This window comes from Cetorhinus maximus, chromosome 15 (assembly GCF_964194155.1).
Source record: "Cetorhinus maximus chromosome 15, sCetMax3.hap1.1, whole genome shotgun sequence".
In the NCBI taxonomy this organism is placed as follows: domain Eukaryota; kingdom Metazoa; phylum Chordata; class Chondrichthyes; order Lamniformes; family Cetorhinidae; genus Cetorhinus; species Cetorhinus maximus.
This window is the reverse complement of record NC_135893.1, coordinates 23,337,905-23,365,666: the sequence shown is the minus strand read 5'-3', so window position 1 is coordinate 23,365,666 and position 27,762 is coordinate 23,337,905. Positions and strand designations below refer to the sequence as shown.

The following is a 27,762-nucleotide window of genomic DNA, read 5'->3' as shown; positions in this document are numbered from 1 at the left end:
TCTTGTTCACAACTCTTAATTTATTTAATTTGCTTTTTTTTTGCAGTGTTACAGAAACACAATGGAAGGCACAAAGGGTCAGAGTGATCTCCAGGGATCAAAGCGATCCCTAATGAAAGCAGGGTTAATGATCCACAGTGCAGGCAGTTATACAGCGTTGGCAGGCTTAGAGTGATCATTTAGGCATCGTGATGGGCAGTTTTCACCTTATCCAGGTGTGACAAGATTAAGTGCTAGTTTACAGAGATCACAATAAAAGGCACTTTTGCTAGGAAATTAAACCATTTAGATGCTAGTACACAATTCAAATTAACTGTTTTTTCCCTTACGGGCACAGTCAATACATGGTTCGAAACAGCAGGCTTGGTATCATTGTACTTCTATTGGAGATTCCATTCTGTTGGTTTAGTTCGATACAGTTTTGGTCCAACTCATTGATCGACATCATTACTGTGAGGCAGGAGCCCCATAGTCTAACATTGCAGCTGTAGGTCTCTCAACTTCAGCAAATGAACGATGCTTTAACTCAAAGATTGTTCATGGTTCAGAGCTCAAAGTCATTGCTAACCATGGCTCCTTCTAATGGTACATTTGAGTCATAAACCAAAAACCAGAAGTTACCACAGGGTCAGATCCCAGGACTGTGTAGAGCATGAGCTCTAGATGTTATGTATTTTCCTCACTCATTCACAAATTAGGTAAAGTCTCCGTGCTTTTATCCTCAAATTGAATTCTATTTCATTACAGTTAAGTGTTGAATGTAAAAAAATGTTGTACAAAACTTGATTTAGGGTTTCTGTTCTAGGTCCCACTTGTGCAACACACATTGAGGCTGCTGTTCACAACCAGTCTCAGACTGTTACATGGGTCCTCCCATGAAATAAGATGGGAGCAATCTTGGTGGGATTGGGTCCACAGAACAAAACCATCCCTAATTCAACACCAACTTGGCCACCCCATTAAGAGAAGCGACAGGTGGAAAATGTAAGAAATGTGAGAATTCCACAATAGTGTTCTTCTGAATTTGGAAAGTGTCAGGGTGTGTCTGGAGCTTTACTCTACATTCAACCTGTGCTGCTAATGTCTTACAGAGACCTTTACTCTGCACCTAATCTGTGCTTTTGATCACCTGGCTATGTTTTGAGGGGCAGTGCAGAGGGATATGACCCAGGAGTGTTTGATGCGAACACTAGGACATAATGGAACATATTCCACTTACCAGCACTAACATCCCACAAACTGAGGAACGCAAACAAATGAAAACATTTTTATAAAGCCAGACAGCTAAGCAGTGTGCTGGGGGTAGTGAAAAGCTGAAAGGTGGGCTGTGTATTCAAAGGAGACAAGGAACAAGGAAAAGAGAAGATTTGGCAACACTTGCATTAATTTTACATTAGAATTATAAAATATATAAGCTAAGGCTGCACAGTTAGAGAAAGATAGATCTGTACCAAGCAGCAGGTGGGGAGTGGTGGGTGAAGACAAGAAGCCCAGAGCCAGACTTCAACGTGGATCTGAATGGTGGGACAGAAAGGTACAGGTCGATAGATAAACATAAGGTGATGTTTTACGAATTAGTCCCTAATTTATTTCTGATGTTGCTCCAAGACTAGTCCATCCATGTGATAATGTTCTTCCAATTGGCCCACCATTGCTGTTGCCAAAGCTTCCTTATCACCACAGGGTGCAAATGGTGTCTTGGGCATAGGGCCATCACTGAGTTTCATAACTGTCTGTAGCAATCACTCACTCCACCAAATAGTCGATGAGGCAGTTGAAGTGAGAGGAAGATGAGTAGAACGGAGTGGGATTGCACTCACACTGCTCCAGTGCACTTTGAGGAAAAACGGACTCTCTTTCTAACCTTTGGGCAGAAACACCCTCTTCTTGGTCATCATCAGAGACTCAACAGGCAGGTTTTGCCAACTCCTTTGGCCCAAAGTTGGTGGTGACCATTCGCCACCCCCCCTCTGTTTCTACTGGAGGTTTCACCGCATTACATACCACTCAGTATCTGTAGTGGGTGACTCAGATTTTCTCTCGGTAGTCAGGGTAGGCTAGTTTCTTGAGTTCGTCCCAGAATAGCAGGCTGAAAACCGTGTGTGGGCCCAAGCGGAAGTAGGCAGGTCCAATTCCCTTGTACAGACCCAGGATGCTCTCCTTACATGAGACCTTCAGCAAACAATCCCAGAATCCTTTGTAAAGCCTCCCCTGCAAGGAATAGAAGTGTTTAAAATCAGGCAGATCCTTCTTAAAGGGACAGTACACTCACCTCATCAACACATGCATTCACTGACCAACATCATTTAAACAAAATGGGGTATATTTTGAGACCTTTGGACAGGTGACTAGTGGAACGCTCTGATAGGCCACCCTTTCTGTGACGAAGGGACCCCGTGACCTTATTTAAATTCAGCAGATGGGCTGCAGGACCTCAAAAAGGTGTCCCGATGCAGCTCACCAAATTGAGGCCTCAGGATCAGGCCGGAGCTTTTGCCAGCAAGGTAGATTAAAGACTGACTTTTAAAGGGCTGCTTCTCTTCCATCACATGCACCACGCAGGCTTCTACCTAAAATGGCAATTGGGGTCCTGTTAAGGCTATAGGGCTCCAATTTCTAAATTGAAAGTGGTCTTAACTGCCTGAAATAGACAAGCAATTCGGACACCTGGCAATAGGCCCCTTTTAAAATGGAGCCAGCAACATCACCACTGTTAATGGGGCGGAAAGGCTACTACCAGCCCCATTTTGGGGCCTTGTCTGCCCTGTCAACATCAGGCAAGAGCACTTAAAATCAATCCCAATATCTCCTTCCAGCATTGGATGAGAGATTGTTTGGCACACAGGAGAAAAATTAACCATCCTTTTAAAAACTATTGGAATTTGACAATGACAATGGCTGGAGGTTAGGGTCATGTGTAAAATGTTTAGTCAGGCATGGGGTATGGTTACACAGGCAGCTGCAAGTCTCTGATACCCCTCACCCAAAATAACCATTCATCATGGATTAGCTTAGCAGTGAATGCCTGTAGACTGTTTGACTGCCTTCACCTATCTTCGCCTGAGATTCACACCCAGACGTTTAGCAGTAAGGGAGTTGCATCGTGATCAAAAGTTGGAACCCAGGTTCCCCTCCCTAGCAACCTGCAAACTCAGCAGAGACTATGGGTTAGATCTGGAACCTTGCCAGTCCGTACCACACTGGAAGCTGACTCACCAACTGAACCATTGGGCACAGAAATCGATAATAAATATTATCAAAGCGTCTTTACGCTGTTCGTGGTTTGTAAGGACAAGCTACAAGTTAGCCTCTCCATCCCTTTAGCTGTATTATTTAGAGATTTTCAGTTTTCCATCCTCCTTGGCTTCTACAGGAGGAGGAAGGACTGCTGCTCAACATTCATCTTAGCAACCTTGGCTTCATCTTCTCCAATTTCTAATCGGCCATGAGAAGGCTGTGAACCCTGAGGTTGGACGTGTCGGGTAACCAATGGTGGGAATGTAGGGGCAGGGTGGGTAGAGATCACCTGATGAAACATCCAAGCATATGTCAAGCAGAGTTGACAACCCCAATGTCCCATGTAGGCATGGCCAAACAAAGAGATTTAAACTAACTCTGTTCTGATGTTGCACAGACACACATACACACACACACAAGTACTCAATGTTGCAGTTATGAGTTGAATTTCACGAATTTTGGTTTTATTAGGTGTGGATTTAGAGATACCACTGAAATTCTGGCTGGTCCAGCTCTCCCTATAAGCAGATGTGATGGTCGGAGAGGAAAGAATTATAAATTGCACATGTCACATCACCCGAGTGCTCTGATTATGGGGAAGAGGACCTACCTTGCCAACCTCATCTACTGGTTGGTTGTAGAGTCGCGTACTGATGACATCAAAAGGAGTCATGGTGATCACCACAGCAACACTGCTCATCATTCCTCCTGCCAAACCGACCAACCAGCTGTCATTGTTGAACCACTGAATGTATTAATAAAACGCACAAAAAGCACACATTAAAGCTCATTAATTCTCTTTTACCTAATTCAATTTTCAAATGGACCCCACAGAAACCTGACCTGGCAGCTAATTCACACCCGGTGTTCAATCAGGGAGTGTGTTAAAGAAGTTAGGATTCAACATCATAGAAGCTCACTCTAGCCATAACAACAACTTGCATTTTGTCTCTATCTAACCTATCTGTTTCCCCTTGAAAACTTTGATAAATTACCCCTTATCCTCCTAAATTCCAGGGAGTACAATTGTTGTTTGTACTATCTCTCCTCATAACTTAATCCTTGGAGTCCAGTTGTTAAATCTATACCTAACTCAGCCTAACAACAGTCTATCCTTCCTAAACTGTGGTGCCCTGAACTGAACACAATACTCCAGGTTTGGTCTAACCAGGGCTTTGTTTAGCTTTAGCATACCTTTTATCCTCTTGTATTCTACTCCTCTAGATATAAAGACCAGCATTCAATTAGCCTTTTTGATTATTTTCTGTACTTCTTCATGCCATTTTCACAATCTATGTACATGGAGCCCCAAGTCTCTTTGGCCTTACACAGTTTCTAACTTTTCACCATTTAGCATTTACTTCGCCTATTAATATCGCCTTGTGATTTCTACCTCCCAACTACACAATGCTGGCTATCTTTTGGATCAGTTGAAGTTTATGAAGGGTGGAAGATATGAGGCTGGCCGGGAAAGCATTAAGCATTAGGGTGATCATGTTTGGAGCTAATAGTGGTATATATGAGGGCTTCAGTACCAGATGGAAGTAGGCCATCTTTGTGAGAACACGTAGCTGGAAATTCAGCTCAGGACTGGACAGGGATGTCGAGGCCACGAGTAGCCTGGTTCAGTCCCCATAATTTTTAAAAACCTCCATTAAATTATTTTTGACCTGAAAGAGCAGAATTTACAGTGGAAAGGGTGGTGTAGGGGGCGGGCTAGTAAAATCACAGGGAGCCGTGGCAGATCAGCTCCCCGACCACGTCCCCCACCCCGGCAGGGAATTTTACCCAAGGCGGGTTCGGAGGACCTCAAGGAGGTGGGCAGCCAATTTAAATGCGCAAAGGCCCTATTAGGGGCCAGTTTGCTGAAGGCTGACCAACCCCGCAGCCCCACCTCCACAGGGTGGAGTGGGGACAGGATTTGTGAGGCGTAGACGGAGCTACGGGCAGAGAAGGTAAAACCTGCAGTCTCAGCGACTTCTCTGGAGGGGTTTCCCCTCCAGCATCGGCCTCTCAAATTTTCAAATTGTTTTTCTCTCACTTGCGGACTGCACCAAATCTCTAGCCTGTCTCAGCGGTGGTACCGTTCCTGGTGGCACTGCTGAGGTTCCTGAGCTGCCAGCCTCTGATTGGACAGGCAGCATTCAGGGATGAGCTGCCACCCGTAAGATTGAGGGAGAAGTCCCATTTGCCACCTGTGCATGCTGGCCAACTTCGGGTGTCCTGCCGATCGAGTCCATGCTGGACCTTCACTGCTCCAGTGGGAAAAGTCTCAATATCTTTTCATAAGTATGGTTTCTCAGCCCTGGTATCACACTGGGGAACCTCTGTAACTTCAACATCTGTCCTATGGCAGGGCTGATGGCCACACCTGCACATTTTGAAATGGGGTCAGGAGCAGGATCCTTGATTGATTTTCCCTCCCTAGCCCAGGTCACTGAAACCAATTGTAGAACCTCTGCTGCCACCTCAATTGCAATCAGTCAACACAGCTTAGGCCAGGAAAGAAACCTAAGATAAACTCAATTAATCATTCAAAGAATGCCTTAAGGATGAAACATTGAACAAACAAATCCTTTGGATAATTAAGCTCTCTGCCTCCCAACAGCCCCTAAGAGGCCTGTAGCATCGGGAATCCTCCTAAAGTTTGATGAGCAGTTGCACTATGATCCCGTCAACTTGCTATCAGCTCTGGCACTATAAGCAGATTGTATATAATATGAATTTGTTATGAGGATGTGTTTTTTTTTAAACAAGATACAATTTTTAATTCTCCTTTTACTAGCTGGATTTTGAAAAAAAAACTCTAATCCTATTAAGATAATGGAGGGCTGCTAGTCAATCAGAATATACAACTTGCACTCCACCTAAGTGGAATGAAAAGGGAACAGACACCAAATCCCCACCAAGGAGTGTGAAAGACCCCATCTCCTGGTGGCTTTAATACTATCTTGAAACTCTTGAAAAGTTTCTGAGTTGAGACATCAGAATGCAATTATCTGTTCTTCAAAACAATGACTGCAGCAGACATGGTAATCGAATTCCTCTGGAATATACAGCCAGCAGGGCTTTTAAGAACTGTTTTACCAAGCCGGAGAGGTCGCAAGGAAAGGTCAGAATTTGTACTGAGAAGCTGCAAGGAAACCGTTTCTCTCTCTTTCACTCTCTCGAAAGTATTACACCCGGATGTGCAAAGTAACTATCCTGAGAAGAGAAATCTACTGTAAACCGAGATCTTTTGGAAATGAAATGTGCTCCATACAACCACGCCCAGGAAGACAACTGAACAAAACAGCAGCAACATGGAATCACTGCATCAAGACCAGCCAAAGGGCAGTTAACCATATCTTCCTTTGATTGCTTATCTTCTTCACAAACTGTAAAACATCAAAAGTCTATCCACTTATTCTACCATCTGTACTAGCATGTGTGAGGGCCCAGAGAATGTGTGTGATGTATGATTGTGGTTGTAATTTACCTAGATATTTTTTAATTCAGGAAGCAGGGTCAATAAGCCTATCTTGTTTGACTAAATTCAGAAAACCTGTCTAGCTAATTCTTTATAATCAGAAAGCATACATAGTGGGGCTCCTGCTGTATTGGCAAAGCACATCCTTGCTAAATTCATAAAAAATACCCTGTTATAGTCAGACTTGAAATGATATAATAAAGGGAGTCATTTTTACATCTCCTTATATGGCTGTAACAAATTAAAGACTGCAGTTATTAATTATTGTCCTTCTCAGTGATTTGTAACACTCCCCACCTTGACTTGCACTCACCTGCTGGTCCTTAACTAATTGCTTGGCAGAGTCAAATGTAGCGAGCTGCGCCGCAGATCCAACCATCACCCTAGGAACAGCACCAGTGACCCCTCGCCACAGGCCCAGAATCCCTTGTTGTCTGTAGATTGTCAAGAAGGCAGTCATGACTCCCTGGGGTTGAAGATACAACAAAGTCATGCTTATACAAAGGGAGAGCTTCATGAACTCAACTGTATATTACCAACAATTTGCAATTACATGGCACTCTTATGTTGGAGGATGTCCAGCATTGAGCCAGGAAAGATTATAGGGGAGGGGGACAGGTAGGACAGTTGAAGAGATGTTTTGAAGAATGGGGGGATGGGTAACAAGACAATGTGTTTTAAGGAGAGAGTTCCAAAGAGGCAAAGCACACTGACTATGAGACCAGCCTTTGATAGTGGAGCAGAGGGTGTGGTGTATTAGGAAGTGGGGGGTGGGGGGGGGGGGGGGGGGGGGGGGGCGGCGGCGGAGAATACGGTGGGGGAAAAGCAGTGATCTAGAGGAGCGGAGCGTCTCTGGGAAAAGCAGTGATCCAGTCAGAGGAGGTGAGGGTCTCTGGGAAAAGCAGTGATCCAGTCAGAGGAGGTGAGGGTCTCTAGGAAAAGCAGTGAACCAGTCAGAGGAGGTGAGGGTCTCTGGGAAAAGCAGTGATCCAGTCAGAGGAGGTGAGGGTCTCTGGGAAAAGCAGTGATCCAGTCAGAGGAGGTGAGGGTCTCTGGGAAAAGCAGTGATCCAGTCAGTGGAAAGGAGAGTATCTGGGAAAAGCAGTGATCCAGCCAGAGGAATGGAGAGTCTCTGGGAAATGCAGTGAGCCAGTCAGGGAAATGGAGAGTCTCTGGGAAATGCAGTGATCCAGTCAGAGGAGCAGAGAGTCTCCAGGAAAAGTAGTGATCCAGTCAGGGGAATGGATGGTCTCTGGAAAAAGCAGTGATCCAGTCAGAGGAGGTGAGAGTCTCTGGGAAAAGCAGTGATCCAGCCAGAGGAATGGAGAGTATCTGGGAAAAACAGTGATCCAGTCAGAGAAATGGAGAGTCTCTGGGAAATGCAGTGATCCAGTCAGAGGAGCAGAGCGTCTCCAGGAAAAGCAGTGATCCAGTCAGGGGAATGGACGGTCTCTGGGAAAAGCAGTGATCCAGCCAGAGGAGCGGAGAGTATCTGGGAAAAGCAGTGATCCAGCCAGAGGAGCGGAGAGTATCTGGGAAAAGCAGTGATCCAGCCAGAGGAATGGATGGTCTCTGGGAAAAGCAGTGATCCAGAATTGCTGGTGTGAAGGTTGTTGGGCCACGTTACTGATATAAAGGGGAACATGACTCAGGGATTTAAAAACAAGATAAAGAACTTGAAGTCAATGCTCTTGAGGGCAGGAAGCAGTCATATGGGTGATATTCATGAGGAAGGCATTAAGTGTTAACACTAGCTCTTCACTGATGTGCTGCTAAGTGTAATTTAGTTGGAAGTCCCAGTTTAACCTTCTAACATAAACTTGCAGTAAACTGGGATAGATTTTAAAAACAAAAAACTACTGCGGATGCTGGAAATCCAAAACAAAAACAGAATTACCTGGAAAAACTCAGCAGGTCTGGCAGCATCGGGATAGATTTTAGAGTGGTGTAAAACTCCCCTGCCTGTTCCCTGGGTCACAGAATGACCGGCAAGGAAGTGAAGGTGCAATAGTCAGCCAGAATATCGGGATTAAAGTTTAGAATGGGAAATGTAAATTCTGCTCTCCTGGGGTCAGCCCAGCTCTGGCTGCCCCTCCCTCTATTACTAAAGCTTTTACAGTTAACAGAGGCACTGGCAGCTTCGGCTGTACTGACTGCACCAGGATTGCAACATCATTAATGACCTTTACTGCAGAAAAACACTGGCCGGCTCTTAACTGAACAACAAGCTATCGGTGACAGCAGGAGCAGCGAGTCAGCACATTCATGTCTTAGCATCAAACGCTGAATTAACATTAATGAATTTTCACCACTCAGAGACCCAGACGGTGTCGGACTGTGTCCAAATCCAATCTGGCAGCGTTTAGTTCCAATTGTTTTAGATCCGCCCATTTCCACCCAGCAGCTGGATCACAAGGTCTGGGCAGTGTTGATCTCTTTGATTCTGATAGACTGCGGGTGCTACCATTACCTCAGTGCCCATGGACTAGGAGAATGACAATCTTCTAGGTTTCTTGAATCTGATTATTAACCAGTGTCTCCTGATGATAAAGTGCATGTGTGAGGGGAGGATTGGAGGGTCTGTCTGTGATGCCTCATGTAGTGGAATAGCCTTTTTAATATCTAATGCCTGGGGTGCAACCAAGAGTTGCTACCTTCAGAGAGAAAGAGATAGGTAAGAGAAAAAAAAAATCCCTAAGTTCAGGTTCAATGCTTAACAATCTCTGTCAGCAAATCTCCATTTTATACTCTTTCCATTCATATTGTCCCCGACTTCCCTGAAGTTATAGATTCTTGCTGAGATGTGGCCCCTTGGCTGCTCTCCAGTGCCTTGCTTGATTGATCAGGGGACAGGAATCGTGGCTAGTTTTTTCCCTCCCATAGCTGGGGTCACAGGGGCCCACTAATGCCCAGCAACTGCCACTCCAGCAGAGACTTGCTGCTTCAGCGCAGACCAGGGATGGAGTCTGCGACCTTTCTGGCCTGTGTGTCTCAGTGGATCACTGAGGGGCTTATTCCTTGACATTCAAGTGTAGTTCACTAGGTCTAGAAACAGCTGCACTTCACCAAGTCTAAACCCTAAGAGAATGGCAATTGTATTTGTAGCTCTCTGAAAAAATAGGCTGCAGAAAAGTCAAAGTAATAGAAAGGGGTTGAAGAAAGGGACATTAAATTCTCAGGTCACCTGTGGAAGTGGAAAATCTGTGCCAATAACCCTCTACCCTGTTATATTGACTGGGGTAACATACAGGGGAAACTCTTTCGAGTTACTAACAGTCACAGATTGCAACTTCTTTCGAGTACAATCACAGTTCTTGGTTTTCCGGGAGTGGGACATGAACCCACAACCCTCTGATTCAAAGGCGAGGGTGCTATGAACTGAGCCACAGCTGACACCTCAACATACAGGGGAAACTCTTTCGAGTTATCAACAGTCACAGATTGCAACTCTTTCGAGTACAATCACAGTTCTTGGTTTCCGGGAGTGGGACACGAACACACAACCCTCTGATTCAAAGGCGAGGGTGCTATGAACTGAGCCACAGGGAGACAGTAGCATAGTGGTGATGTTGCTGATTAGTAATCCAGGCTAATGCACTGGGAATGTGGGTTCCAATCCCATCATAGCAGCTGGTGGAATCTGGATCCAACAATTGAATTGGATTCAATTAATGAAATAGAAAACTAGTCTCATTAATGGTGACCTTGACAGTTATAAAAACCCATCTGGTTGAACAATGCCCTTTAGGGGAGGAAAGCTGGTCTGACCATGTGGTTGACTCTTAACTAACCTTAAGAAGCCACTCAGTTCAAGGGCAATTAGGGATAGGCAACAAATGCTGGCCTTGCCAGTGATGCCCTCATCCCATGAAAGAATAAAGGAAAAATTGCTGGACCAACAATTGACTTTGACTTGAGATGGTTTGATTATTGGAATAGATGTGACCTACAGACTGCTGATAATGTCACTGGAAAATAACAAGATACAACCCACGAGACCCATCTCAGTCCATGATTCTTCCTCTCTGCGTAGATCCAACCCTGTTTCTTTCTGATCTGTTTGATTTCCTGCTCTGGTTTCTAACACAGGCATCGTTTAACTGCTTGTTTTCACTTTGGCTCAAATGATTTGGATTCAAAATGCCGGGGTTTAAGCCCCATTCTTAAAATTGAAGCACGTGATCTGGGCAGACATTCCTGTGTGGTACTGAGGGGTTTGCTGCATTGTGTAAATGAGACTTTAAACTGAGAGCCTGCCCGCCTGTCCCAGGCATTCAGGAAATGATATGAAATGCAGCACATAGTTCACCCACTGCCCTGGCCTACTATCCACTCTCCCCAACAAGACCAAAAAGAGATTGACTGGTCATTCATCTCATTGCTGCTGGTGAGGCTTCATTATGTGTGCAGCTGCTGCCATGTTTGCCTACATAAGAGTGACTGCTGCATGTGCATGCCACGTTAAGAGATTTGATTGGTTGCCGTATAAATATAAGCCTTTCTTCCCAAATAGTTCATACCTGATGGTTATGCTGGTGTCCCACAGCAATGACAGCTGCTGACTGGGCCTGTAGGTGTGTCTTTACCTGTGAGGAAGCAAAGCACAAACAGTCACAGGCGGTTTGTAGATCATGCAGAAGAGGATTCTGAAACTAGCTGCGAATTTAGAAAATCAGTAAACAAACCCTCGATAAAGTTAAAATAGTCACTGAAATATTGATAGTCCACAATATTTGGATTTATTAACACCAAGAGTTGCAAAGTGCTTGGTGTGTGACTAACTGTCCCATTGCTGCATTGGCACTAATCATCTTGGTGTATAGTTGATGACATTCTATTAATGATTTCACAACTAACATTCAGAAAATTGCAATTTATTTCATTACCAATTAGATCATGCGACACTGTGGAGCTAGTCTCATAAGCACAGTGTGTGTCTCACTGAGCTTCCAGTGCTAATGAGAATGAACCCAAAGCTGCTCCAGGCTGTACGCTCTTCCTCAATTCATGAAAGTCCCTTTCATGCCTCTGAAATTCCATCTTCTTTGTCCTGGCACTTCCAGCTTAAAGCTCCCACCTTCCGGCTGTTCAGTGTTTACTTCTACCTTGTACTGTCATCTCCCCAGTAAGTCAGAAATCTTGATCTGGTATTCATTAGTAATGCAGACAATGTTCAGCAAATGAAAGCAATAGCACACCATGAAGACCACAGAATGATAAAGTTTAACATGAATGACATGGTGGGGAGGAGCGGGGTCAGAAATATCTAAGACTAGGAGTCAGGTACATGACTTTAGAAATGTTAAATTCGATGAAATTATGGAACAACTAAAAGCTTGGGGACATTGTCTCATAACAGGTCAGTAGAAGATAAGTGAAACAGCTTTAGGGTGTCATGCTGAACACGCAGGACAAATACATTCCCAAAGCCATTGGGTTGAATTTTATGGGCCGCCGTGGAGCCCACACCCCCGGCTAAAAAGTCGGAAGCGAAGCTGCCCACGATCCCGACAGTTTCCCTGCAGCAACTTAATGCTAGGAATAGCATTAATTACTTTAAGGTGAGGCATCTGCCCATTTCCCGGGAGGAAGTCCGATTAGCTGGCAGCTCTGTAATCCCAGCAGGGCCACCGGGAGCCACTGCTGGGATTACAGAATGTCCCCCAATGTCGAAGAGCCCAGACTGACAGGTGAGTCCAGGTTTGGGGATCACAGCAAAGGGGATGAGTGCAGACGATGTGGGTGAGTGCAGAAGCTGGAGGCCCAACTTCAAGAGCTTAGGGGGAAAGGGATGATCTTTGGGGGGGTTGCCTCTGATGGGCTGAGGCAGCCCCCAAAGGAGGTAACCCATCCTTGCCAACACCAACCCGCAAGCTAAAACTGCTGGGCTTCCTGCATGGTGTGGGCCTCCCCTTGCTGTGTGTAAAAGACTGGCAGGAGCAGGTTAAGGCCCTTAAGGACCTCAGTAGGCCCAAGGGGCAGGTGGGCCATCTGCACCTTCCCTGTAAAATTTCACACAGATCATGGGCGGGCGGGTAGATGGTGGGAAGACCACTGCTGGATTTTACATGCTCCCCTCATCTTCAAAGTTGCTGGTGGGGCAGCCTATAATCCAGCTCATTAAGATCAGACTGAGTCAACAGGACTCAAACAGATTAACAAAGTAAGATAAATAGAAAAAATGGTCTGTAGATATCCTACAAGGGGAAAGGGCTCACTGGCATTAAATAAGGAAATGAATAAAACCCATCAAAGGTGTGATCAGATGGGCAAAGAGAGACTAGGAAAAGGCCAAGCAGCTGAGCTGAAGGGTAACAGTGAAGGATTATTTCATCGCCACACGGGCAGTTAGACAAAAAGTGAAAGTCATAAAAGTTGCAAATTGGATTGAAACTGAGGATGAGCCACAATTTATTAAATATTTGAATTATTACTTCCTCCAAGTATTCACGAGACAGGAGCAACATGCCCTCTCCAAACAATACTTCACTATAAATTAGTTGAAATTCCTGGACAGGGTAAATTGGTTGAAAATAAATAAATCCCTTGGGACAGATGGCATTTATACCAAAGTTCTGAGAGAATAAGAGTGGAGATTTGTGACAGATAGTCAGTGGACACAGGGAGGTACTACTAGACTGGGAACAGGCTACTAAAGAGACTATATTCAAAAGTAGCGACAAAATAGACACAGTCACCTCCAAAGCCATTAGTCTGACATTTATTCATTCAATGTAAAATAATGGAATCAGCCATCGGGAGTAAACTTGAAGATCATCTATACAGGGTTCATTCTGACCAATATTCTCACCCACTGTGAGGAAGCAACAGCACAAGTGGACAGTGTAAGCCCTACGACATGACAAACCTCAACTTCTGAAAGGCTTTCTGATAAAATTCCACATGAGGAGCTACTAATTAAACTCAGAGCTGTGGAGGTTCAGGGTCAACACTGGAATGGAAAAGAAACTGACCAAAGAACAGGAAACAATCGGGGCCTGTTACAGGAGTTATCTTGAAGGGGGAGGAGATTACAGAGTGGGTTGCCTCAGTACTCAGTGCCTGTATCGCAACTGCTTCTAATTTACTCAAATTACCATTTAGGATTCATGAACTCAATGCAAAGTAGTCAAATCTGTAGATGATACCAAAACTAGGTGGGAGGATGGAATCAGAAGAGTAGGTTCTGAAATTACAGAATGAGTTGGTCAATATATGTAAATAGGCGGAACAACGACAGAAGAAATGTAACACAGGCAAATGTAAAGTGCTACATATAGGAAGGCAATCTAGACCTCATGCATACTCAATGAATAGTGTTGAAATAGCTAATGGTGAGAATGAAAAGCTCCCACAAGTTACACCGAGTTGATGATCCTCCAGCTGCAGTTGATGTTTGCCTTGGTGTGTGTCCCTGGGAACAGCCCGTGGAGCCCAGCATCCTGTGTCACAGAACTGCTCAGGATGAACCTCGACAGAAACCACTGCATCTCTCTCCAGACCTTCTTTGCAACTGCACAATCCACAAGGAGGTGAACAACGGTCTTGTCCCCACCACAGCCACCTCGAGGACAACGTGCAGAGGGAGTGAGACTCCTGGCATGTTGGAAGGATCTGACAGGGAGGGCCTTTCTCACCACCAGCCAAGCTACGTCTTGGTGCTTGTTGGAAAGATCTGGCATTGAGGCATTATGCCAAATGACTTTGACAGTCTGCTCGGGGAACCATCCCACAGGATCCACCCTCTCCTTTTCCCGCAGGGCCTCTAAGACGTTACGTGCCGACCACTGCCTGATGGACTTGTGGTCAAAGTTGTTTCTCCGCATAAATTTTTCCACGAGGGACAGGTGGTACGGCACGGTCCAACTACTTGGAGCGTTCCGCGGCAGCGTGGCCAGACCCATCCTTCACAACACCGGGGACAGGTAGAACCTCAGCACGTAGTGACACTTGGTGTTTGCGTACTGAGGGTCTACGCACAGCTTGATGCAGCCACATACAAAGGTGGCCAACAGGATGAGGGCGATGTTGGGCACATTTTTTCCCCCCTTTATCTAGAGGCTTGTACATCGCGTCCCTGCGGACACGATCCATTTTCGACCTCCAGATAAAGCGAAAGATGGCTCGGGTGATCGCCACCACGCAGGAGTGTGGAATGGGCCAGACCTGCACCACGTACGGCAACAGCGAGAGTGCCTCACACCTGATGACCAGGTTCTTACCCGCAATGGAGAGGGAGCGTCGCTCCCACGTGCCAAGTTTTCTTTGCACCATAGACACTCGCTCCTTCCAGTTTCTAACACATGCCCCGGTCCCTCCGAACCATATCCCCAGCACCTTCAGGCCGTCAGCCCTGACAGTGAAGGGGATAAAGGATCGATCAGCCCAGTTCCCAAAGAACATGGCCTCGCTCTTCCCACGATTTACCTTGGCTCCTGAGGCCAGTTCGAACTGGTCGCAGGTGTGGATCAGTCTGCGCACCAACAGTGGATCCGAGCAGAAGATGGTGACATCGTCCATGTACAGGGAGGCTTTGACCCGAGTGCCTTCACTGCCTGGGATTGTCACTCCTCTTCTGCCCGGATCCTTCCTGATGGACTCAGCAAAAGGTTCTATGCAACACACAGACAGGACAGGGGAGAGAGGGCAGCCCTGCCTGACTCCAGATTTAATCAGAAAGTTATCTGATTCCCACCCATTGATTGAGACTGCGCTACTAATGTTGGTGTAGAGCAGTTGGATCCAGTTGCGGATTCCCTCCCCAAACCCCATTTTGGAGAGCACATCCACCATGTAGCTGTGCGATATTCTGTCAAAGGCCTTCTCCTGATCCAGGCTGATGAGGCAGGTGTCCACACCCCTGTCCTGTACATAGGCAATCGTATCCCTGAGCAGCGCGAGGCTGTCAGAGATCTTCCTGCCTGGCACAGTGCAGGTCTTGTCAGGGTGGATCACCAATTCCAGAGTGGACTTGACCTGACTGGTGATGACTTTGGACAGAATCTTATAGTCCACCTTCAACAGTGAAATGGGTCGCCAATTTCTATTTTCCTGCCTTCCCCCCTTGTGCTTGTAGATGAGGGTGATGATGCCTTTCCTCATGGATTCTGACATACTGCCGGCCAGGAGCATACTCTCGTACAGTTCTAGTAGGTCTGGGCCGATCCAGTCCCACAGAGCCAAATACAAGAAGCCGTCGCTTCTGGGAGTCTTAGTCTTCTCAAAAGACTCAAGGGCCTTAGTCAGTTTATCAGGAGTTAGCGGTTTGTCCAGGCTCTCCCATGTAGTCGTCTAAGATCTCCGTGATAGAGGACAGGAAGGACTGGGAGGCCGCGCTGTCTGTTGGCTCCACGTCATACAATCCGGCATAAAAGGATTTGCTGATCCTCAAAATGTCGGACTGCGATGACTTTACTGAGCCGTCTTCTTCCTTCAGGCTGCTGATCACAGAGCTCTCTCTGTGTACCTTTTGGAACTTGTTGGTCTTTCAGTGCAAAGAGTTGTCCCCAACCGAGTGTTGCAGACTGGCACATTCCAAGGTCCAGGACTACATGCTGAGGGACGCACTAAAGCTTGGGGCAGCCACCACAAAGGCGCAATGGGGAAAGATCGCTGTCTAAGACCTTTCTGCCATAGTGCACCGAGGGGCTGGGAATAGTATAGACCCCTCAGGCTGTACGGCTCACAATAAATGTATGCATTGAATACTAGTTGTATTATAAATGTTTTGAAGCACCTCAGAGTGTAACATGATGTATGTTGATAACTCCAATACCATTGCACTGTCTGACTGTCTATAATGACCAGATTGAAATGATTGTAATATTCATTGATTGTATTGAAGCACCTCGTGATCCATGTGTAAAAGTTGAATCTGATTGTACTTTTTGTGATGGCGATTTAGAAATGTTTGGGAATGTTCTTCCAGATATTTTATGAATAAAGTATATTTTTCAAAACAAAAGCTCCCACAAGCTACAAATAAGCTACACATTGAGCCACATACACCTAACAAAGCATCACTCAGAGAGAGCCAGCCGCAGGCCATGAACAGAAGCAGCTGTTGTTTTCCTTTGCTTCATAAATGTGCAAATTCACTGGAACAGATTCTGCTGTTCATGTGACCCAATACTATTTAAATCTCAGCCTCATCTAAGCTTTCCTTTAAATAGGATGGTAAGGACTTGTTCAAAGGAGCCGCAGGAACAATTGCCATGTCTCATACAGCATGAAAACTGGGTCACTGCACCCTTCCTGTCTAGCTGACATCCGTGACCAGAGGACAGAACATAACGGGAGAGGTTTACAAGTATAAATTACTTTGAACTGAAACTGGCTCCCTCAGACTAATGAGCAAAACCATTCTGAACTCAAATTTCACCAACATTTCAGATGATTGGCAGTCATCAGTGAATCTTGCACATCAGGTCAGACAACATCACAACCTGCTAAACAACTTGACACACAGCGAACCTTAAAACAGTAGCAAAAAGCTCAACTGTGCTGCTGGCATATAGTCCAAGGATAGATTGAGGCATTGAATTCTATGGATATTAATGGAATTGTTCCAAGATACCCATGGGAGAAACTCAAGTAGAAATGTGTGTGTGCAGGGGTTCATTCAACAAAGCAACCCCCCCACCCCACCTCCACACATCTAGATTTGTTTCAGCCTTTTTAAAAATTCATTTTATGGGATGTGGGCATCGCTGACAAAGCCAGCATTTATTGCCCATCCATAATTGCCCTTGAGAAGGTAGGGATGCCTCTCTTTGGAGCGCTGACATTTTGTCCCTCACTGTTACAATCAGGTGAGGAGAGGCAGAATAGCTCCCCTCTTTTTCCTTTGTTTGACTGCTACAGGTTTTTTTTAAAAAAGGAAATCCTTGCCAATTCAGTGAGTGTTTAACTGTTTACATTCTGGGACTGTAAAATACACACATATAGATTTCCTTGTATGTTTCTTTAAAGAGAAAGGAAAATAATATTTATTGTACTGAACCCGGTCTAAATAAAAATAATAAAAACATTCCGACTTTCATTCACACATGCACTCTAAGGTTCAGACGCGGACACTTACATACACAGACAAGTGAGTTACAGAGTGGGAGGATAGATTAAGCAGTCTTTTTAAAGTCCAATAAAAGTCAAACGTATATAGATCTTGAAGATTGATGACTTCAGGCTGAACTTGATGGTCTCTCTGGATTAAACCTCAAGATGATTTAAATAAACTTATGGACTGTTTATGGAGTCAGTGGTTGCTGAGTTGAATCTTAAAATGCTGTCTGTGTTTGGTGTGTGGATGGTTGGACAGCACACAGGGCTCAAACTTGCAGGCTGGATGAAAAGAGAGAGTGAGTGTCCCACTCAGGGGTCCCGCCTCTTTGGCATCTCTTCTCCTTCTGTTTCATGACCTGGAGAAAAGTAATCTCTTAAACACAAAAGAGGGTTAATTGGCTTGTCTCATGATCCTCTCTCTCCAACTGACCAGTTACCAAAACATGATCATGGCTAGTGGATTCCAGGTCCATGGTTTACATGATTAGATCATGACTGGATGAATTCCTCTCTCAGCCAGTGTTCATTGTCCGAGATGATTGCGCCTAGTGCTTGGTCCCCACCCAGCTGAGTACCCAGGTGATTGTCCGGATGCTTTGTAAACGGTTAGAGGATGGCCCATTCATACTTGTTCAAGATGATTGTTTCTGGGTTTTCTAGATGGGATGACTCCATTGTAATGGCTTTGGAATTCGTGAGGCACAGTCATGCAAATGTCCAGCCATCTTAGAAGGTTTTGTTTCAAGTCACTAAAATGTTGTTTCAATCTTTTAAAACTTAGTGATTTTCACTCAATAAATAAATGAAGTCACTTTTGACATAAAGCATGGCTTTATAACTTTAAGGCACAGATCACCCTCTAGTATCTCACCCAAGTGACCCACCCTCATATAACTTCATCTAATGTGTCAGCTGTGGTTCAGTGGGTAGCCCTCTTGACTTTGGGTTAGAAGGTTGTGGGTTCAAGTCCCACTCCAGAGACTTGAGCACAAAAGCAAAGCTGATATTTTGATGCAGGATTGAGGGAGTCAGAGCTACTGCCTTTTGGGTGAGATATTAAACCAAGGCCCTGTCTGCCTTTTCAGGCGGATGTGAAAGATTCAATGGCACTAGTTCGAAGAAGAGCAGCAGAGTTCTCCACGATGTCCTGTCCAATATTTATCTCTCAACCAACAGCACTAAAACAGATCACGATGTCATTATCACATTGTTACTTGTGAGACTTTGCTGTGCACAAGTTGGCTGACACATTTCCTACATTACGATACAGACTGTACTTCAGAAAGTACTTCACTGACTGTAGAATACATTGGAACATCCTGCGGTTGGTATAGGCACTATTCAAATGCAAGTTTCTTCTTTCTGTCCTTGGAAAAGGAAAATCAGGTTTCTGACACAGTACAAGCCGTGTTCTCCCAGTGCAGGTCCTTCCAATCATGCTTAAAGAAAATGTAAAACTGACGTATCCCACAATAAAACAATTACTTATTGTACATTTTTTTCTTTGTGTATTTGCACAAAAATTTGACTCTGAGGCTTCAGCCTTTCTCAAAAGCCTAAGTTGTATTGATATTCTCACAGAACGATCACTGTTAACTGAAGAACTGGTAGAACTACAGATGTGTGCGCGTTTCCCAGAATATTATTCAGCAATTAAAATTGTTTTGGCTCTAACAACTAGTGACATCAAGAGTAAGGCGCTTGTATCTGCTGGCATACCATTGTTTAATGTATTATTAACAAGGCTCCCATGATGGGATTCAGAGTGAGTCAAAGGTCATGCGATCGCATGGGGGTTACTGCTGTGTGAATGTGGAAAGGATGTTGGGGAGATGGTGGCTGCACACCACGAATGAGAGAATTTGAAGTGAACTTTGTGGGAAATCTGTCGCATCAATGAAGCAAGTGTTTTTGATTGGTTCTGTGTGAATATTTATAGTTTGGAGGATCACCCATTTTTGTACAGCAACAACTCGCCATGTGTGTAGTTTCTCAGGCGGTAATAGTATTTATGAGATTGCTTTCCCAACTGAGCTGAAAGAGATAGATGGGGAAGATGAAAACAACATCTGCCTTTGTTGTTCACACTGAGAATCTGAAAACCTCGTTCACCAAGATTTAATTACGAAGCTGTAAAATCTAATTAATTATTTCACTGCAATGGGTAAAGAAAATATAAATTATTTACTTTCCAAAAATCAATCAAAAAGCACTTGCTTCATTGACTCTGGGCAGGTTTCCCAGAAAATTAATTTCAAATACTCTGATTCGGGATGTGCAATCACCATCCTCATCCTCAACCCCCAGCACGTCACATCCACAACCCAGTACCTCTTTGCAATCACCATAAGCTTTGACTCTGAGTAACACCATGGGAGCCTTGTTGTTAATACAGTATAAGTGGTATGCAGTGGACACAAGCACCTTATTCTTGACCTCACACTTTGTTACAGAATCAAAACAATCTTAAAATGCCGAGTGCTTCTGAGTGACAGCTTGAAATTGTCAAACACATTGCACTTAGCAAAACTTGCTCGACCAAGCAAAATTTAACTCTTGAGTGCCCCAAGGCTGAGGTAATTTTTACTCAACAGTAATTCAACATTGTAGCCTTAAAGAGACGATACTACACCATGAAAGAATGATACATTGAGCATTATATGGTATGCAGTAATATACTTGCCATTCTGCTAAAAATGCATCATCCAATTTAGCATGAACAAAGTCATGGCAGATCAACATATACTTACCTATTAAAAAGTCACAATAATGATGTGCATATGGTAAAACTAGCTCCAAGCAAGAAAACCAGTCACTTCCAATTTGCAGAGAAACTGTTGCACACACAAATACCTTTCAGCTGACTTCAGGGGGTGTACTTCAAAGGCTGCACCTTCCCTGTATTAACCCTAGAAGGTACAGCAACTACATCTCATGGGCTTAAAGGCTGCTTCAGTTTACACATAGCAGCACTTTAGCTATAGGGTTAATAGTTTGTGCAAACACATTATTAAGTTCATATATGTGTTGTCTTAAAGATCTGTTATATTTTGCCCAGTTCTCTACTCTCCTGGAGGCACTGATTCTTCGTGGGATACACGTCTATGAGTGCCAGCCACCCGCCAGCACTTCAATCCGGCCATTCTTCATGTGTAAACCCAAACAGCGATTGCCATCGTGCTGGTCAACCAGCTGAGGGCATCACAGCTGAGCTTGAATCCTGCCCTGACTACACATAGACACACACGAGCTTTCCAGCAGGGTAACTGGTCAGTAATCAGGAGCAGGAACCCTGGTTGATTTTCTGCTCACCAGCCCAGGGCACTGAACCCAATTGTAAGTGCCCTTACCACCTTTCAAGTGCAGATGGTGTATCTCAGTACACAATGGAAGATCCCTAATCTGTTATAACTGAGTACCACACCAGATGCAGTGCTTGGCAGTCTCGCTTTGTACTAAGAGAACTATTACGAGAGCTCTGAATATTTAACATGAGAGTCTATGGAATATTTTATCCTTCTGCTGGCTGAAGCTCTTGAAAGTCCATTTGAATCCACAGTTGGAATGTGTGGCGAGCAAGATAACGATTAACAGCTTGGAGTTACTTATACTACATCCCAAGATTCTTCTTTGTTACCTGACTCCCCATGAACACCTGCCAAGGATTGCCCTGCCTCCACCGATCAGGTGTCAATACGGAACCAAACAGCAAGATTTTGGGGAGATTAAACAAATATCAACTGCTTTTAAACCAGACTCTTGGGGGAAGAAGCAGTGGTGCAGGATGAATTTTGCAGCCACGTTTATTTAAATTGGTACAGGATTAAGTGTTAATCAAGTGTAACCAGCAATGAATAAAGCTTTAGCGTGATTTCTTTGTATTCAAATGCCATTCCTCTATTTATAAATCCAAGTAACACACATACTCCATTTCTCCCTATCAACTCTCCCTTCCAGTTTTAAGTATTTGTGTAGTCTCCACTGTGTGTCTATCTGATAACTATTATATCACTGTTGAAATACTAAGAACTGGGTAGGGAGAATCCTGAGCACCAGAGAATTTCTTCCACCTATCACTGGCCCTCTATCTAGCTCTACTTGTCCTACCCACCTCAACCAGCTTATATTCCACCTCATTTCTATATTTCTTAGTTCTGATGAAGAGTCATACGGACTCGAAACGTTAACTGTATTCCTCTCCGCAGATGCTGTCAGACCTGCTGAGTTTTTCCAGCTATTTTTGTTTTTGTTTTAGATTTCCAGCATCCACAGTATTTTGCTTTTACCCCAGAGAATGGTTCTGTCAATCATCCAATGTTAGGAGTCGTGCGTAACTGCCTAATTTGCCCAATTACTCCATAACTCAGAACAACAAGGAGGCATGCGAATATCCTCACTATCATTCCTCTCTCATTTAATAACACCCAAAGGCAGATAAACTGGTTATTATCTTATTGCAGGCCTGTGATGAGTAACTCACCTCCTGACTCCCCAAAGCCTGTCCATCATACACAAGGCATAGGTCAGGAGTGTGATGGAATACTCCCCATTGCCTGGATGAGTGCAGCTCCCACAACACTCAAGAAGCTTGACACCATCCAGGACAAAGCAGTCCGCTTGATTGGCATCATATCCACAAACACTCACTCTCTGCACCACCAACCCACAGTAGCAGCAGTGTGTACCAGCTACAAGATGCACTGCAGGGATTCACCAAGGCTCCTTAGACAGCACCTTCCAAACCCATGACCACTAGCATCTAGAAGGACAAAGGCAGCAGATACATGGGAACACCACCACCTGGAAGTTCCCCTCCAAGTCACTCACCATCCTGACTTGAAAATATATCACTGTTCCTTCACTGTCGCTGGGTCAAAATCCTGGAACTCCTTCCGTAACAGCACTGTGGGTGCACCTACACCACATGGGCTGCAGCGGTTCAAGAAGGCAGCTCATCATCACCTTCTCATGGGCAACTAGGGATGGGCATTAAATGCTGGCCCAGCCAGCGACACCCACATCCCCTGAATGAATAAAAAAAAATTTAAACCTGCTTTCAGTACCATCAGTACAAAGATCAGCTTGACTCTGTCAGAGACAGTTCCCTGTGGCAACAATAAATGGAGGCAGTTTGAGTGTATGGCAATAGAGGAGAAGTTGAAGTTCTGCTGGGGCCATTGTAGTAATATTGTAAATGTTTGCATGAAGATCTTCATGAAGATTCTCCATGATCCCACATATAGTGATCACAGCAGCTTTCCGTCTAAGAATCATAAGCTGAAACAAAGACAGAAAGAAGGAAACTGATCCCTGCTACTGTGGTTCAACACATCAGCAGCTGCTTCTGGGACCCCTTATAGTGACCCCAGTAACTGGGGCCCCTTGTAGTGACCCCTGCCGCTGGGGCCCCTTGTAGTGACCCCTGCCGCTGGGGCCCCTTGTAGTGACCCCTGCCGCTGGGGCCCCTTGTAGTGACCCCTGCCGCTGGGGCCCCTTGTAGTGACCCCTGCTGCTGGGGCCCCTTGTAGTGACCCCTGCCGCTGGGGACCCTTGTAGTGACCCCTGCTACTGGAACCCCTTATAGTGACCCCTGCTACTAGGGACCCTTATACTGACCCCTGCTACTGGGACTCCCTATGCTGACCCCTGCTCCTGGGACTCCTTATATTGACCCCTGCTCCTGGGACTCCTTATATTGACCCCTGCTCCTGGGGCTCCTTCTACTGACCCCTGCTACTGGGGCCTTACACTGGTCTCTGCTACCATGGCCCCTTTAAAAAAATAGCTTCTACTGGTGCTTCTCACACTGACTATTGCTTACAAATATTGCTGCTATTAAACCCCTTGCACTAATTACTGCTCCTGGGATCCTTACACTGACAGCTACAGGGACCCCACTGATACTGAGGAGGCCAAGTTCTATTTAATTGAAGAAAAGAGCTAAACAAATACAAATGAAGGAGGTAATTAATGAAACAACACCTCCCTCAATCTTCCTGTCATCCGCCAATCTTCAGACTTTAAAAGCCTGACAAACCTCTATATCTGTTGCTTAACTTCACATTTCCTACTCAGCAACTTACACTCCTGCAGCTGTTCAATACAGAGAAGTCTCAAAGCACATTGCTGGGCAAAATGGAAACCAGAAAGTGGGAGGGTTGAGGAGAGGTGTTTGAAAAAAATTGCAGCTGAAAGAGTGGCCACTGGTGATGCAAACCTAGTGTAAGGGCATTGAACTTACTCCTGGGTTCCTCAACGTAGGGGGAAAACGTTTATTAGGATAATTTAAAGGGAACAATCATTTCAAAAATTTGCCAGTGCACTATATGCACCATAAAACTGATTAATCCCACTAACTAACCCCCAGGGTTCCCGATGGAACCAGAGTCCTTCAAATGAACTGTTCATCGGTGCTTAACATGTGATCACAGAGGTCAAATGCGGCCCAATACTACTCGCCGATTGAACCGCCGCAGCCAGCCCAGAGCAACAAGCAAAATGCCCCAAAGTCTCCAGCAAAACAGCAGAATGGACAGGGAATGGGAATTGGGACCTGATTAGGCGAGGCGTGGTTGTAGATTTAAGGGAGGCTTTTCAAAGTAGGGAGAGATGTGGGTGGCAAAGAGGGGGGAGGTTGAGTGAGAGAGCTCCGGGGTGCCCAGCTAGCTCTGGATTAAAAGTGGCGCGGAGGAGGACGCGGGGGTTTAATTTACTGGAGGATGGCGAGGTGGAGGAGCGGAACTTTGCGAGGTCAGTCGAAGTTTTTGCTCCACGGTGGAAGGAGTTTAGGAATCTTTTGATATTTTCCTTTCAGAGGTCATGGCTAATTGTTAAATTGTTTCGCGACCCTTGAATCCTCCCCGTTACATTCATCAAATCATTGCAGATTAAACACCACAATTTGCCTTGACGTTGTCTTTTCAAAGGTTCCTTTACTGGGGTGGAAGTCGAAAGGAGCAAGGTTAAGCGATGTGGAAATGCATATTCTAAAAGCGTTCCAACTCAGATAATACCAGGTTATTAACTGCAGTTAATAACGGGAAACTGCACAAAATTATCACTCAGCGGGCCAACTGTAATGAAGAATATTAAAAAGCAAAGTTCAAGCAACTGATAATAGGTCTTTAAACAGAGAGACAGGGCTACAGTCTGAAGATTGCTGCAGGCTCTGATTTGGATTCTGTTGACGCCGACAGTTTGATGAATTTCTGCTCAGTTTCTTAGTCAATAGCAGTTGCCAGGAGACATCCCCACGCGAAGCGAATCTAAATTACACTAACCCCCACCGCCCCCCCAAACAATCGCAGATGATAATCCCTCTCTCGCTAAAGCTGGTCTCAAAATCAGATCTATTTTTGACACATCTCACTGTGGGGGGAGTGGGGGGGGTGGAAATAAACAGAATCCTGGATATTTCTCTTGAGTTTTCCATCTCTCCAGACGGTCAAGAGCCGGTGCAACCTTTCCATGTGACTCGTGTAACAAATCCTGGGAACGAAGAGAGAATTCGACTTTATTCAGTCACCTTAGGCGGGTGTGTTGTGTGTTGATATGGCTGACAAGCATCGCTGAATGTTGACAACTCTGCCAGTTTATCCAGAAATAACCCAGCAGCTGAGCTGAGCTGGGGGGGGTAGGGAACAAAAAAAAAGCAAAACACTGCGGATGCTGGAAATCTGCAATTATAAAAAAAACCCCCCAGAAAATGCTGGAAATACTCAGCAGGTCTGGCAGCGCCTGTGGCGAGAGAAACAGGGTTGACGGTCCAGGTCTCGATGACCTTTCCTCCAGTCACAGTGACAGGCACAGGGTAAACGGTCCCCCCACACCCCAGCCAACACAAGCCATTGCATTGGACACAGGAGACTCACCAGATAGGCCGGGCTGCCGACCACAGCGCCCATGGCTCCAGCGGCTGCCCCGGCCGCGATGCTGCAGGCGGTGCTGACCCTGCCGCCCTGCTCCCGGGTGAAGCCCAGCGCCTCCAGCTGCGAGTAGGCGCCCAGCCGGACCCCGTTCATCAGCGCCTGGTAGAGGATGGCGGCCGCCAGCCCCTTCTGCAGCCCCAGCAGCCCGTCCTCCCGGCCGATCAGCGCCAGGGCGTGGAAGGCGTTGCGGTAGAGCCGGGGGTAAGAGCCGCGGGCGCGGAGCTCGCCCTGCAGCTGCATCCGAGTCTTCACCACCTCCAGCGGGTTGGTCAGCACGCAGGCACCGGCCGCCGCCGCGCCGCCCAGCGCGAAGTCCAGCACCTGCCTCCGCTCTCGCATCGCCCGCTTCTCCCCCTTCCCCACTCACCGGCTGGGGCTGGAGCCGGGGCCGGGGGGCCAGGGGGCCAGGGCCGGCGCTGGAGCGGAGACGATTCGCCGGAGCTGGAAGCCGGGGACACGTCAATCACCAGCTGGTCCCGCCCAGCGCATTCACACCCCCCCACAGGTCAAACCAATGGGAAGCCGGAGTTGCACCGCGACCCTGTATAAATCACACCCCCCACCCCACAACCACAGTGCACCAGCATCATTCACCAACTTGCGTTTAAAGATAAAAGCTAAATACTGCGGATGCTGGAAATCTGAAACAAAAACAGAAAATGCTGGAAGAACTCAGCAAGCCTGTGGAGCGAGAAACAGGGTTAGCGTTTCGAGTCTGTACGATCTGAAGAAGAGTCATACGGAGTCGAAACGTTAATCCTGTCTTTCTCTCCACAGACGCTGTTTTTCCAGCATTTTCTGTTTCTGTTGCATTTATTTTACATTTAAAAGGAAAACTCACATCAAGGCAAAGAGGGTTTTAATCAGTGCGGAATAAGAGCCATATTGGACTCCAAAGGTTAACTCTGTTTCTCTCTCTACACAGATGCTGCCAGACCTGCTGAGTTTTTCTAGCACTTTTCCAGCAGCCACACAGTATTTTGCTTTGATTGTAGGGATTTTAATCAAGCTGACTAAACCAACCTCTTCAACAAGATTTTAAGGAAAGCTCTTAAAGGAGGAGAGAAAAGTGAGGCTGGAGAGGTTGATTAAGGGGATTTTTGGTATTATTCTAGCGAATCATCACTCTTTACTATTTACTTTTTAAAATTCAAATTTGTTGTGAACTAAATCACTGATTCTTCAGTTATCCCATCTTCTCAATGCACTATGTCCAAGAGGAACAATTCATTAATTTTGCAGATCTGTTTAAACCTGCGTTAGGTGTTGGTGCGCTAGGAATGGAACTTTCACAATTTCTTGTCAAGATCAGGTAGTCCCCCTGTAAAAAAAAGACAAGATTCACTAGCATATCAAAAACAATATTTATGGAGAAACTTGGGACATTTTTTTTCCAACAATTTATTCGAGGTTATGAAAATTCTGATGTATTGAGGGTAAATAGCGGGGCTGTTTCCACTGGTTGGTGAATTGGGTAACTAGAGGACTTCAATTCAGGATTTTTTAAAAGGAGGAAGTTAACATAGCACAGTCAGGCACACTGTAAAGTTTCCTCAGCACTGCACCAACATCTCTGCCCCAACCTGGGGGGAATACCGTCTACTGCATCATGACATTTTTTTCACTTCCCACACCAATCAGCTTGTAATTGGTCAACTGGTGAGATTGCCAGTAAGCATAAAATTAGGGGTGGGGGTGGTGTGTGTCCCATAGATCCATACCCAGTAGGAACTGGGATCAATTCTTCGAGCTCAGATCCCTATGGCCTGAGGCTTTCATCCCATTAACCTGGGCTGGACTTACATCCAAATCCCATTGGTGAAATGGTCAGTGTCTAACCCACTGCACCATTCAGTTCCAGGCACGGCATATAAAGCTTAGGGATGGGCATGGGCAGTAGTTCATACCACAAGAGCAATCATAGATGTTCATAGGATTTGTTGCAGAATGTCACAAAAGGCTAGTATGCAGGTATAGCAAGTAATTAGGAAAGCTAATAGGATTTTATTTATTGTGTGGGGGATTGAATACAAAAGTTTGGAGGTTATGCTCCAGTGGTACAGGGCT

General features: G+C 45.5%; 1 protein-coding gene across 1 annotated transcript; it reads right to left on the bottom strand.

Moving 5' to 3' along the window:
• On the bottom strand, nucleotides 1–26,167 carry slc25a34 (solute carrier family 25 member 34). The gene is made up of 5 exons (XM_078558104.1): nucleotides 25,639–26,167; nucleotides 11,227–11,292; nucleotides 7,020–7,172; nucleotides 3,848–3,982; nucleotides 1–2,211 (listed from the first exon to the last, which is right to left on the bottom strand). Exons 1-5 carry the CDS (start codon nucleotides 26,032–26,034, stop codon nucleotides 2,029–2,031), a joined length of 933 nt encoding a protein of 310 aa, XP_078414230.1. The 5' UTR covers nucleotides 26,035–26,167; the 3' UTR covers nucleotides 1–2,028.
• Between the last annotated feature and the right edge of the window lie 1,595 nt (nucleotides 26,168–27,762).